The sequence below is a fragment of the Acartia tonsa genome, chromosome 12 (genome assembly GCF_053477335.1).
Source record: "Acartia tonsa isolate MP-2025a chromosome 12, ASM5347733v1, whole genome shotgun sequence".
Lineage (NCBI taxonomy): Eukaryota > Metazoa > Arthropoda > Copepoda > Calanoida > Acartiidae > Acartia > Acartia tonsa.
Window position 1 is genome coordinate 32,273,329 of NC_137271.1, and position 14,907 is coordinate 32,288,235.

General features: G+C 31.4%; 1 protein-coding gene across 1 annotated transcript in view; it reads right to left on the reverse strand.

Annotated features, from left to right (window-relative positions):
• Ns4 (Nucleostemin 4) overlaps positions 1 to 14,907 on the reverse strand; it is a 160,580-nt gene that overhangs the window by 10,720 nt on the left and 134,953 nt on the right. Inside the window, exons 4-7 of the mRNA XM_080178181.1 lie at positions 14,640 to 14,724; positions 13,657 to 13,782; positions 2,125 to 2,225; positions 1,255 to 1,367 (exon numbers count right to left, since the gene is read on the reverse strand). Of these exons, the coding sequence (XP_080034307.1) occupies positions 1,255 to 1,367; positions 2,125 to 2,225; positions 13,657 to 13,782; positions 14,640 to 14,724 (425 nt within the window). The remainder of the gene's footprint in view (positions 1 to 1,254; positions 1,368 to 2,124; positions 2,226 to 13,656; positions 13,783 to 14,639; positions 14,725 to 14,907) is intronic.

Consider the following 14,907-nt stretch of genomic DNA (forward strand, 5'->3'; position numbering starts at 1 on the left):
ACTAGTAAAGATAACCATCTACTAAAACAAAAAATAAGTTGATCTTGAATTTTAAGAAATACAGCATTAGACAAAGTTTATTATTTTTGTCACGCAACTGACAAAATAGCAGCAAGTACTGTTGTAAAAGACAACTTCCTCTTCTGTAACAGACTGAATTGTTATCCAGTAAAATTAAAAAGTGCACTTTTTCAAAATACTTAGGAAAGTATTTCTAGATATAAATCAATATGATAAAAATGTGAACTTTCTTAAATTTAATTATCAAATGTACTTATTTATAATTTCAATGCAAAACAAGGATGACAACATAAAAAACATCAAATTATATTAACTAAGTGACAAAATCTATTTGTCCTGTCACCTATAATTAGCGACAATTATTTTTTTGAAAATCTGACCAAAATCACCATATTTTAAAAATTAAGCTACTTGTTCTTTTATCTACTTATCGACTCAAAACAGATCTTGTAACGACCGAAAATTTAATTTTGATGCAGCACAAATATTTTTTTTTATAAATCAAAACATTTCCCCGTTATCGTTACGGACTGACTGACGGAGAAATTTAAATATCAACACAAAGAGTATTTTCGCTGAAAAAAAATCTTTGTATTTTGTATTGTATGAGAAAGCTGATATGATTTCCTACCTCAGATTAGTGCATTAAGTAGGAATTATTTATTAGTAGCGCAGCTACTTTCTATAATTAGGACATGAAACTGTCCGTACGTCCTTAAAATTAATAAATAAAGCAATAAATACTACTTTTACTGCGTTTTACACTAAATAATTTTTTAAAAATCAGTTCTTTATCATACATAGAAAAATTTTCCCTTGTTCATTAGAATATAAAACAGATATATGTATGTCCATAATACATACATAATACATATATTTTGTAAAAGATGGTTTAAACCAGAAATATTCAGAAAATATTAGTTCAGAAATTGTACTTTATCTTACTATATAAACAAGTTTTGCTTTTGTCTGTCCGTTAAGATATCGTAAGAAAAAGAGAGCAAAAGTTCAATGGTCATCAAAAAAAAAGAGAGGAAGAAAAAAGAAAGAAAAGGAGAAGAAAGCTCAAATGATGAAGAAAAACAGAAAACCCCCAAAAAATTCATAAATAATATGTAAATTGTATATTGAATGGTCTCTGGTATCGTCCCACAAATAATCAATTAACTTTTAAATGGCCGCCGAGAAAATCAACCATTTATGATTGAATTATTGAACTAGATTTTCCTCCAGAGTTTGAACTTTCAGCAGGTTTATCTTGAGCCTCCGTATGATCCCCGTCACTACCATCATCAGAGAACTCCTCGGTTTCACTTAAATTTTCGCTTTGCTCCTCGCGTTTAGCACCTGAGGGGACAGTCAATATCATTAAAAGCGTATCTTTTCTACTATTAGGGTAGGTCTGTCTGTCCGTAGCGGATAGCTCTTATAGTTCATTTAGACATATTATAAATGTCCTATCGATTTTAAACTTGACATGGTGATTCCTGTTGTAGTTAGGTACGATTTAGAAAGTGCAACAACTCTATAATTGTTACTAGAATGTTTGTACGTCTGATTTTTAAATACTGATTCCTATTACAACAACGTACAATGTTATAAGAAGTATCCTGTATTTTAGCAGTGTTATCGTTCGTTTGTCCTACCGTTTTAGAACTTCACTTTTATAGATATTGTCATCCTTATTTGTTTAGTAGTTCAGCTTTTCTACTAACAAGGATGACAACATCCATTTGTAGCAAAGCACAAATCATGGATAGTAATATGGACAAGGAGATTTTAAGAGCATTTGATGATTTGTTAATATCAAGAATATAAATATATTGGAGAAAGTAATTCATTTTCATATTTTTAGGCATGTTTCACAGACAGGCGGACAAAGTAAATTTCTTACTGGATGCTTATTGGTATAGGTAATCTAATATTAATCAGCAGTATATCTTGAAAAGTATCTGAGAAAATCACATTTCCCTTATAGCGTTACGGACTCGCTGACGGACGAACAAAGTAAATTTTGAGTAGCTTCACTACTATTAAAGTATGACAGTCTGTTCGTTCATCACTCTAAAATTTTCTGGTTAAAACAAATAAATATTGACCATTCCTTTGCCACGTTTTCTTCTCTGTTGGGGTGGAGGTTCGAGTTTCAGCAATTTTGTGACATATTGTCGGAATATACGTTGCTCGTTCTGTTCCAGTTTTTCCTGTTATTCAGTAGTTTAAGATGTGTGTCGTTTTTAAATTATTTAAATACAAGCCTATGTAAAAAAGGGGCTTTTAGATTTCTTCATATTGTAGAAGTTTCATATAGGTCATTGAATGGTTCTAGGCTATTTTAATTATAAATTGTTTTAGGATAATTTCCTAAAGGTTATGTATGTTGACCACAAATCAAAAGAATTACAACAAAAAATCTTCAAGACAAAAAAGTAACTTTTTCTTAAGGACAAGTACTTATCCGCTTAGTAAACAAAGGTGAGAGTAGCTAAACTCCAAAAAAGTGTCTTTTAAATACCATATCAACTGTTATGCCTACCTGCAAAAAGTTGTAACAAAACAATGCTTAAAATCTGCTTACTAGAAGTATCATTCACATAGAGTAAATAATTAAATAATAAAGGAGTTAAATATCAATGTAAATACACATTTGATTAAATTTCAATAGAAATGCCTTGGCCTATCAATATGAATTAATAATTCAAATTAACATGCTCAAAACCCATAAATTAAGAGCAATGCTTTCCCAATAGAGACTTTATACATTGTGCTAACCGCTGTTATATCCAACGCATGAAAACACTAAAAAGAAATCCTTTACTTAAAAATGGGAATATCAATAAATTGAAAACCGTACAACTAAGGCTACATGACAAAGTATCTGCAATTAAAGGAAGGTTTGTTTAGTTAAGTTATTGTAATCTATTGGATGGTTATAAGATTATATAAACAGGCAAAAAGTTGAACAATTTTTTGTGTGAAATAAATATTGATGAGGTAAAAAGTGGTGCAGATTTCAACAAGGATCAAAATATTTAAATGTAGCTCAGCTAATATAAAGTTTTAAAAATATTGCGCTTTCCCTTAAAGTATTTGGCGAGCTCAGAATCGCCTATTTTTAAACTAAATTGAAAATAAGGGAATGGATTATTTTTTTCTTTATAGTTAACCCTTGTGAGTGCCCTTACCGTACGGGGCTTTAATAACCTATTGAAGTGGAAAAGTGAAATATAAATATTTGGACAGACAAACTATTTTTATTAGGTAGTAACTCCGCTACTCAAATTATTGCATAAGATAGTTGAAGAATGATTTTGCCGCATTTACAACAATTTAGTCTCATTTAAACTAAAATAAATTAAGAAAAAAGATATTATAAATCTTTATATGTATAAGTTATAAATAGCCAAATATATAAATCTACGTTAAAAATTGATCTATTTACAAAATTTGCATATTTTTTAGAATAATTAAAATAAATCATCATTTTAGGATAATTAAAATAATCAAGCAATTAAGGGCCCCATAAATTGCAACGATAAGGGCATTTTGCAGGGAATCGAACTTGAGTTCTAAAAATAAGATATGGGAAAATAGTTTGATTTTTAATGTAATAGGTATAATCATCACATGATAAAAGATACCAAAAGTCGATTTTAATTATCGTTTTAAGTCAGATCTGTTATGCTTTGTTTTATAGATGTTGTCTGTCTTCCTTGTTATTTGTATCTTAATCTGTCTTATAGTTTCTTTAAAAACTTATCTTATCCTTCTGACTAATTGTCAAATTTCTTAGTTGCGCATTTCTATTCTTTAGGCGCATTTATTTTTTGCACGAAGTTTGCGCTTTTTTTGGGCGGACAGGCTTCTCTTAAATTAGGGTCCGTGCGTTAATGCGTCATGGAATGCCGTTTAAGGCATAAAAGAATGGTATGGTTGTAATTAAATCAGGCTTTATTGTAAAAAAAAAAGATGCCCAGAAGTATGACAAAAAGGACAATTTTCAGTAAACCACTTTGTGGTTGAAATATCTCTTACAAATCTTTCACTATTTTGCTAATAAGACTATTTTAATTAGTTGATAATAATAGCCCTATAAATAATTGTCAAAACCAATGACATAAATCAATAATTTGTACACTTGTAGGCTTCGCTTTTATGAATGTCGTCATCCTTGTTTGCAGAATGATTTAACGGGGATGGAGCACAACGTATTTGTCCCTATTGCAAAGAGGGGCCCTAAAGAAATCGAAAAAATTGGCCTTGCCAAAAAAAAATAAAAAATTCAAAAATATGAGTTTAATGCCTATTATTATGTTAAGGGGATTTGTCTAAAGCTTTCAATCTCGGAAATGGTTGGTTGGTCTGATCAGTTAATGCTTTTATATCCAGGGATCTAAAGAGATAAGACAATGGCCGATAAATTGATATACATCCCAATGATGATACACCAAATTTCTCCTTCTGTAGATTACAATTATTGGTTGAAACGCTTGGTTGAAACTTAATAAACCAATCAAAATTCATTTAAAGTCCCAAAAGTTGTTAAACCAACAAAAAGGAAAGATATTGTAAAACTTTTGGGACTAGTGTAATAAACAGCTCAACCTCTCTGCAAACTTTTCCCCATATTTCTCAATTATTACCACAAAATAGCACTTTAGATTTTAAAAGGGAAGCATTTTTTAACAAAAGGTTCTATTCAATGATTTGCTTAGGATCTTTTTTTTCTGATATTAAATTAGGGCCCCTTTTTCAACCCACACGCGTGGGTTATTTGCTTTATTATTAGGTGCAATTTATCATTTATTACATTAAAATAAAATAATCAAAAACAATTTATCGTAAAGCGAAAAGATCAAGGCTTTAATTTTGTGTTTGTATTAATCGCAGCTTCTCAATATCTTGGTTATGTCCGAATTTCCGTCCGCTCGAAAAAATTAGCAATACGATTAACGTTCTTGTTTATGGGCGAATTTGATAAACCTAAATGATGAATTAAGTGTTCTATTTAACAATATCTTACTTTGTAATTTACTAATTCCTTTCCCCCTAACCACTAAGGAAAGGAGTTGAAGGATATGAAATAGCAAAAAACAACCACAATAACTTTAAAAATCTTCCCATAAGGACCAGCAATTTCTGAGATCTTCAGCTTCGAGCCCAAAAAAAATATAAGAAATGCAAAATGAAAAGAAATCGATTACTATTAGGTAGAAGATTGATTTAATTTCAAAAGTCACCCTCTTTAAACTACATAACAATATTAAAGTTTTGAAGTTTTACTTTCACCCAGGAATCTTAATGGACGATAAATTGTAATCCCAATTGATAAACAACATTACCCCTTCTTTGTATGAAAACTATTGGTTAAAAAGTTTGGCCATCAATACTTTTAACCAACCTGTTAATATTTAATACAACAAACGAGAAAGCATGTTTATATATATATATAATTACAAGTGTAATTTACATTCCATTGTCCCCTTCCTCCCTGACTTTCACCTTATTATTTAACCTTGTAATATATCATTGGTAATATTGCAATTTGCCAAGTTAGAAATATTTTTGTCATTAAATATTTATAACTTTAAAACTATTTTCACTTAATAATTTTCCAACCAATTGACCTATTTTTTTATTGAAATCTTTGCGTTGTGTTTCGCATAAAATAGTTGCAGTATAACATCTAACTGTTTTAAAAGATCGTATCCCTATAGCAAATAAATTATAGAGCATCTACGCTTCTAAAGACACTAAGCTAACTAGCAAGTGAGGTACTTTAAAATCAGGGAGGGAGGTGACATAAGACTGTTAATTTAAGTAAAGTTTTATAACCATGTTATCTTATTCATTAGCTTAAAAACTTTGGGTACTTTTACTGAATTCTGATTGGTTGTTTCCACACTAGTACATAAGGCCTAAACTAACAAGATGCGCAATTTAGTTTATCATCAATGGGAATGTACATTTATTGTCCATTGCCATATCCCTTGAGATCCCTGCTTTAAAACTCAATGATTTAATTTGGTAGTGTTAGGTAACCAAAAAATACCAAAATTTTTCAAACAAAATTGGCAACAGTTTAAAACTTCAGCATTGTTTTTAAATAAAATAGGGATGGTTCAGATTTGTAACAAGGACAACTTTGGGCAAGGGAAGCGCAGCAATAACAAGCTAGAAAACTTTTATTAAGATTGAAGTTAATGGGTAAAAAATAATATTAAAAGGTAGGGATCTAAAGGGATAAGATAAAGGCCGATAAATTGATGTACATCCCATTGATTATACACATATTTACCCCTTCTGTAAATTAAAATTAATGGTTGAAACGTTTAAACATTAAGCTTAATTAACCAACCGAGCAAAATTCACTAAGGTCTTCAAAGTTGTTGAGCCAACGAATAAGAAAAGATTATATAACTTAACTTTGGGGACAAGTGTAATGAACAGCTTATTGTCCTCTCTCTCTCTTTGATCAAAAGGTTTGCATGCGTAGAATGCTTGCACAAACGTCCAGATATTAAATTTCAGTTAAAATCATTATATAAGTCTTTGGATTTCAATGAAATCATTTGCATGGAAAATCCCTTTAATTAGGGTTGGCAATCCGGAATCCGTGATCCGGAATCCGCCTAATTTTTGGGCCAATTTTGGAATCCGAATCCGGAATCCGTTTTTTATTAGCGGATTTCGGATTCTTAATTGGTATGCTAGAATTAGCGTCTTGAGTTTTTTCTTCCAACTATTACTTTTTGAAGGCAAAGATTATCATCATTACATATAAATTTTTTTTCAAAATCTGGTTCGATTCTCGGAAGTGAATTATAGAGAACACCAAGAACATTAATTTTTAGAACATATGTAGCACTTAATTTTTTTTATTTTTTTAAAAAGCCTTTAAAAATGCTGCTAGAATCCGGAATCCGAATCCGGAATCCGTCAAAAGTGAGAATCCGGAATCCGCAAGGAATCCGCCACTTTTTTGACGGATTCTTTTAAGAATCCAGAATCCGAATCCGGCCCAAAAATTCGACGGATTGCCATCACTACCTTTAATAGTTATGAAACCCTTCCTTAACAAGGCAATATTTCAAATATTAAACATGACAAGACGAGAATGACAACATCCATAGGACACAAAGCCAAAAAAATATAAATATAATTGCAAAAAAAATGGTTAATAAAGGCACTTCCCACTGAAGCACAGTCTGCCAAATCTACAAGAGAAAAATATCTTCAAAGGCACCCAAGAAAACAATATTTTTATAGAGAATTCGAATTTATACCAAACCGAAACTGACATACAAAAGACCCTGATGTTTATTATACAGAGGAATCCTCACAATAAATTATAATCTTCTATCTTTATATAGAGTAGCATAACTAGGTACTAAAAACGTATTCCTTATAAGGACACAAGATCTTAAAGGATGCTAAAATCATTTTAGGATTTAAGTATTGCAGTTTTAGAAAGGAAAGAAGTTTTTTTCCACAAGGAAGAACATTTCCAAAGCAATTATAATGTTTTTTTTGTATTATCTATGCCTAAAAAAGTAATTCTATGAATTGTATTGGACTGTAAATTACACTGGTACCCAAAGATCTATAACAACGTTATCTCATTCATTGGCTCAAAAACATTGGGTACTTTTTAAAAAAATTTGAATGAGTTGGCGCCAAACTAGTGTCCGAACTGTTCAACCAATAATTTTAATAAACTGAAGGAGTAATTTTGTTTATAATCATGAGAATGTACATCAAGGGGGGGGGGAAGTTTTGACACATTTGCGTAAACAGGGAGTATAGGCTTCATCTTTGGACTGAGAGGATAGGTTATTAGGGATAAAATCATTCTTATATGATGAATTTTCCCAAGTTTTAAGATTTTTTGGATAGGCCTCCAGGTTCCGGAGCTCCAGGCCTCCAGGTCCTCTCTGTACAGGTAAAAATAAAAAAATAATTTTTTTTTGAAGAGTTAGAAGTCAACCTATGAAACAAAATATGCATATTTTTGAATGTTATTCACATATTTGAAGAAAAAAAAATGCATATTTTGTTTCATAAGTTGACTTCTAACTCTTCAAAAAAATAATTTTTTTTTTCATTTTTACCTGTACAGAGAGGACCTGGAGGCCTGGAGCTCCGGAACCTGGGGGCCTATCCAAAAAATCTTAAAACTTGGGAAAATTCATCATATAAGAATGATTTTATCCCTAATAACCTATACTCTCAGTCCAAAGACAAAGCCTATACTCCCTGTTTACGCAAATGTGTCAAAACTTCCCCCCCCCCCTTATCGTCCATTGTCTTATCCATTAAGATCCCTGAAAAATATAGTAAGTTGTATTAAGTAAGTAGCTACTCTACTAGACAATATGTACGATAGATTAGTAGGTGTATAATAAGTGTATATCAACTATAAAGTCACCTACCTACTGAATTATTAAAAATATGGTTATTAATCAATGTATTGTCTCGTATGGTAAAAGAATATATGGAACAAGAATAAAAATAAACCAAGCAAACACTGGCATTTCTAATTATTGTATTAACAAGTTTGTGTTTTCGAAATTAGAAAGATTCTTTTGTTTGTTCGTTAAGATCTAGCTAACAAATGAACCGATTGAGTTCTTCATTTTTAAGAAGTTTGGAGATGGTTAAGAGCTATTTTCTGCCACTTCCCTTTCAAAGAAAAAGATTTAGGGCGCTGTAAACATTTCAAGTTATCTCAATCATAGCTGTTTTAATAGAAAAACAAATCCCATCATATCTAAAGGATCATCAAAAATCCTTTTCAAGTGCAAATATAAATCTATTATATATACACACACACACTCACACACACACACACACACTTACGGGTTGCGTGGGCCGTGATAAGATATTCAGATTCAGTTCGCTATCGCACACTGGGCTAAAACGGGGACAAAATAAAACATTGACTAAGCGAAGTTTGTCTAACTGTAGCGCAGCAATAAAAATATAACAAAAACTATTAAAACTTTAGTTAAGAAATAGCATAAATAACTTAATGAATACAGTATATTTATGTTTAACTACATATCTATTAAATAGAAGCAATTCGCACAATTCTAGCCCACCGCGAAACAACATGAACAAAGATTAGGAGTGGTGGTTAATGTAAATTCGTATTTCTGCACTCCCCCCCCCCTCCATCCCTCACCCCCCCCCCCCCCAACCAAAACTATCATTATAGCTTGTCTAATATTGGATCTGTCGCGCAGCTACTCCTATCATTTACTGCTGTGTCAAAAATTGTTATGGGATAAAAGGTTTTTATTTACGTAAGGGTGGGATTTGGTGTATATTCATGGATCTTAAGGGAAATGACAATTGACGATTGATTGATGTACATCCCATATTATGTTGAACAAAATTTACCAAACAAATTATTGGTGAAAAAGTTAATGTAGGTTTTGTATCAACCAATCAGGATTGAATAAAAGTACCCAAAGTTTAAGTCAACGAATGGGATGAAAGTTTGGGTATAAATATGTCCAATGTCCTCTCCCTCCCTGGTAAAGACCATAAACAATCTTCATTGAAAGTTTTAGACCCATCGGTTCTGCGATTTGAGAAATTTTGTAAATCACACATTCATATGTATAAACTAAAACACACACACACACACACACACACACACACAACTAGTCATTTTAGAAATAATAATAGCTGTGCTACTTAACATCAATGTCATCCTTGTATCTGGCTGATAAAGTTGTATTTTTTTCTTGTGCATTTTTCATATACCCTGCCAACTTTTAGTTCATAAGAGTGACCATACGTAGTAACTCAATTTTTCCGCGCTGAGACCAACAGATTTCAAAGTTTAATATTGACTCCCTATTTTCACCTTTACTTAAAGCCAATTAACAATCTCCCTCGTTTTTGTACTAAACCTTAAATTACTACCTATATAACATGTTGATTATATACTTTTCTCCTCCAAAATATTGTTGAGTTATTAAGCTTCGGTACTTGTGGAATAAAATGGTTTATTTATGAAGAATCCTTAATTATCTTAATAAGGGGGGTTAATGCAACCATCTCGTAATCAATGTATAAATGGCGCTTACAATAGACCTACCAAGGATTACTCATGCAAAATTTCAGATCTAAATTCGAATTCTAAATGCCATTTATACATTGATTACGAGATGGTTGCATTACCCCCCCCCCCCCCCTTTATTAGGTAAGCTTAGAAAAATAGTTTATACCAATTTCAGCAAGATGCAAAACTACAGAAAGAAAAACTATATTTTGTCTTAATAACGATTAATATTATTCAGATACCCCCCCCCCCTCCCAAAGAGTAATATCAAAGTTTCTTAAATGATTTTCATTTAATAACAAAACCTTTATCCTTGAGTTTATCTCAATATCAGGGCTAGCCTTTGCTAACAAGTTTTTCTACAAATAAAAATGAAAACAAATAAAATTGAAACAAGGATGGCGACATCCCTAAGAAGCAAAGATCAAATTAAAAATGGTACAACAGATAGACGGACGAAATGAGTTATGAAGGAGATTCCTATTGCATTCATCATAACAAAAAATCATTAAATCTTTCGAACAATCAGACTGAAGTGAGCTAAAGAGCAGACTCAAATCCTCGATATGTCAGCCGTCTATCTAGAATTTTAACTAAAGGAATTTATAATTCATAGAGTAGCTTCACTACCAAAAATAAATAATATTGAAAAAAGCGAATATTTAGAAAACTAATGAAGAAGAGGGTGTGTTGCCTTTGCGGGGGCGAGGGGTAAAAGGACAGTCCAATAGTTTAAAATATTTGCAAGCTTTTATTGTTTTTACTTGTGCTTGAAAGAAAATAAGAAGTTCTTTATTAACCAAGTACAAAAATGTCCTCGTGTAAGGCAGAAATATCAAGCAAATTATCTTTAACTTGAAACAAGAACAATAAAATACAACACAGTAAAATTCAAAATAGAAATTCTGGCTGGTCACTGGACATACGTCTTTTTATAAGTGTTTTTATTCTCAAAGCAAAATCAAAGGACACTTATTTTGAAAGCTCATCAAACATGAAAAACAAAATAAAGAATGATAACCTTAGTTATTGAAATATATATATGGCCTGTACAAAGATGTTAGTTTAATAAAGTAGTCTTGGGTTGAGATGGATCAATAGCTTTTAAAAATAAAGAAAGTCCTTTTACATGAGCCTTAAGACACTAAGATAAGAATGAAGAAAAAAGACGAATCTAGCAAGTAATAGGAACGTAAAGATGAAATCTATAAGTATATAGAGAAAAGTGTGAATATAAAACAAACAAGGATGACAATATTAAAAAAGTGAATCTTCTCATTGAAAAATTGGTTAAAACAGCAACAAAAGAATTATTTTCCCCAATGATTTTAAAGCGATAGGACAATTCTAGCAAGTCTTAGTTCTTTTAACTTTTCGTTAAGCAGTTTAATCAGCTAGACATTAGGGACATTTAAAATGTAATAAAAATCAAAGAGAGGGTGGACAATGGGCTGATTGTTACAAAGTTTTATAATTATGTTTTCTTATTCGTTGGTTTAACAACATTGGGAACTTAGTGAATTTTGATTGATTAGTTCATTAAGTTGAGTGTTTATCGATTCAACCACTAATCTAATCTACAGAAGAGGTAATTTTAGGGATGAACATCAATTTATCGGCTATTGCATTGTATTGATTTATCCCTTTAGATCCATGTGTAAAAAAATGCAAACTACATAAAGATTTAAAGGAACAAAAATCCACGAACCATATATTATAAAATCGTTGAAAAATAGCTGTTTTAGTTTATTAGTATTCTTGAATGATAAACCTATGGTTAATCTGAACGAATATGTCACGCAAACTTTTCTTTGTTTTTTATTTAACCCAGATTTCATGTTATTTTAAAGTAGTGCAGCTTCTTTAGATTTACACCAGTGGCTGCTCTACCATTTGGGGGTATATTTTTAAAGAAGCATAAGTATTGCCTGTAACAATTCCTGGACCTATGTTAAGCTTCCTTAAATGGATAACACAATCGGTTCATTGGTAAGAAATCTTAACGAACAAAAAAATCTAACAACTATATGTAAAAGTATAATTACAAACATGTTTGGTCCAATAATAACTACTTAAACAAGTTCTAAAATTTGTTGTTTTCAGTGACAAATAGACTACGTAAAATATGAGGAACTATTATTATATCTTGATATTTTACAATCTAAGTACATGGTTAAATATTTAGATTCTTTTTAATAAATACCACTGCTAAATAAAAGAAGTTTTTAATCTTACAACCAGGAAATATTAATAAGATTACCTACTAATTTTACATTCGCAAAAAGAGAATCTTATGTAAAGTAAATATTATTTCAACACTTTTCATATTAGCGTTGATAAATATAAGATAATATCATATGTTATCTAAAAATATTGCACAACTTGAGACATAGGTGTCGAGTTACAATGTAGTTATAATCTTAATTTTAAATAAAATTAGATCCTATAGAAAAATATTTATTTTATTAATAAAATACTACCTACTTAGTTGATTCATAACTAAATAGTCTTAAAGGGTAAGTTTCACGAAATACATTTGAACTTAATTTAGTGAACCGCATATTTTTCCTGATTAATTGGTTAAACTACATTTATATGGCATATATTTGAAAGAATTTCAATTTTCTACCACGTAGTTTTTAAAATACGACTTGAAAATTGTCTTTTTAAATTGCATATATCACAAAGACGATTTTCTCAAGTCTTGATATTTTCAAAACTACGTGGTAGAAAATTGAAATTCTTTTAAATATATGCCATATAAATATAGTTTAACCCATTAACTAGCAAAATATATGCGGTTCACTAAATTATGTTCAAATGTATTTCGTGAAACTACCCCTTTAATTGATAATAGAAGCGTGTCTAAAACATAAATAACATTTCAACCAATTTTAGACTAGGTAGGAGGGGTTTCTTAATAATTATGGAATGTTGTGGGATAGGGAGGGGACATTGGACTGTAAATTACATTGATGCCCAAAGTATTATGAACACATTAACTTATACGGTAGCTCCCATATCCGTGGTACTTTCATTGAATTTTGATTTTAAACTACAGTAGGGTTAAAACAGATCTAAAGATAGGTAATAAAGGGATAGATAAAAATAAAACATCGTCTATTCTCAAATCATGGCCTGGGTGAGTAAAAATAAGTTATGGCTAAGCTAGAACCCAACCCGCCCTTCTTCCCATTCTTGGTAGTATCTCATCTCTATACACAAGAATAGTAAAGTCTATACAACAGGAGAAAAAAAATCCAGACACATATCTTGCCCTTGTCCAAGAAAAGTACCTACCTAGACCTACCATGGCGGATGTTTAGGGAAAATTTAGAAATAAAGTGAAAGTCTAGAAATCGATCTAGCACCTAAACCAATAAGCATATCTTATTGAAACTTGATGGAGATATATAAAATATGAACTTTATTAATCCCTGAAAATTGCAGTAGTCTGTCTTAAATAGGAGCCGAGAAAATCACGTTTCAGGCGGACGGACATTCAAATTATTGAGCAGCTTCGCTTCTAAAATAAAAATAAAAATTCAAGACACATATCTTGCCCTTGTCCAGGAAGAGTCCCATGAAGGCCGTTTCGGGAAATCGTGGGCAGGTTCAAAATATTCTTCTGTAGAAACTGTCAAATCTTCAACACGAGTGTAGGGTTGCAATGCTCGCTCCTTGCTTGCCTAAAATAAATACAGGGAATAAGAGGTTATCATCATTAAATGCTTACTTTTAATAAAAAATACATCAAATTGTTCTTTGAACTAACGAAAGCTATCCTGTACATGCTAATGTCAATCCTAAATCATAAATTTTCAAAGAAATCCGCATATTGAAATAAATATTACCCCTAATGTGCGGTTCAAACCCGCACATTTTTAATATCAATGTGGAGTTCAAATCCGCACATTTTTAATATCAATGTGGAGTTCAAATCCGCATATTTTGGTTCCTTATTTACGGTTCAAATCCAATCCGCACTTTTGGTCCAAAAATGTACGGATTTAAACCGTACATTAAGGCCAAAAGTAAGCGGATTTGATCCGTACATTAGGACAACTTACAGACCCGACATTCCGCACAATCCGTATATAGTAGCCACCCTGCATGTAAAAAAATAACTTAATCTTACTATTCTGATTGATATTTTTCAGAGATGTCAAACAGAGGCACATCATGCAAAGTCGGATTCAAATTCGATGTAAATCTTGTCTTAAAATGAATCCATAACCGATTATGACTGTACACCCTGTTGACCAGCGATGCGGAGCTGTTTGATTTTGGTGCGGATCCGGCTCCGACCTAAAATCAAGTCTATTTTCGACTTTTGAAGGTTTTAAAAGTTCAATTTTTGATAAAGAAGAACTTGAAAAACTTAAAAAGGGGCGTTTGCACACGACACAACAGAGTAACCAAATTAAAATTAATAAAAAATCTCTGTTTTCAGCTAACCCGGAGCCGTTTTTTAAAAAAATTACGGCTCCAGCGGCTCCAGCAAAATATGGCGGCTCCACAACGCTGCTGTTGACAATATAAATACCTGCAATTCAGCCTGTGATTCTTTTCTAAATTCCAAGGCATAACGATTTCGTCCATCTTTTCTTGCATCCGCGAGCGTGAAAGCACTGGTTTAAAGAATTTAATCAAAACTAAACAGTATTTTTAAAGCAAATCTATTCTTTGATTATGGTTGGAACGTTCGTCGGTCCATGAAGTTCTCTGGTTAATTTAGGCATGTTAGATTGTCCTGTTGATTTCAAACTTTGAATGATGATTTCTGAAAAAAAAGACCTTAGAAAGTGTAGAAA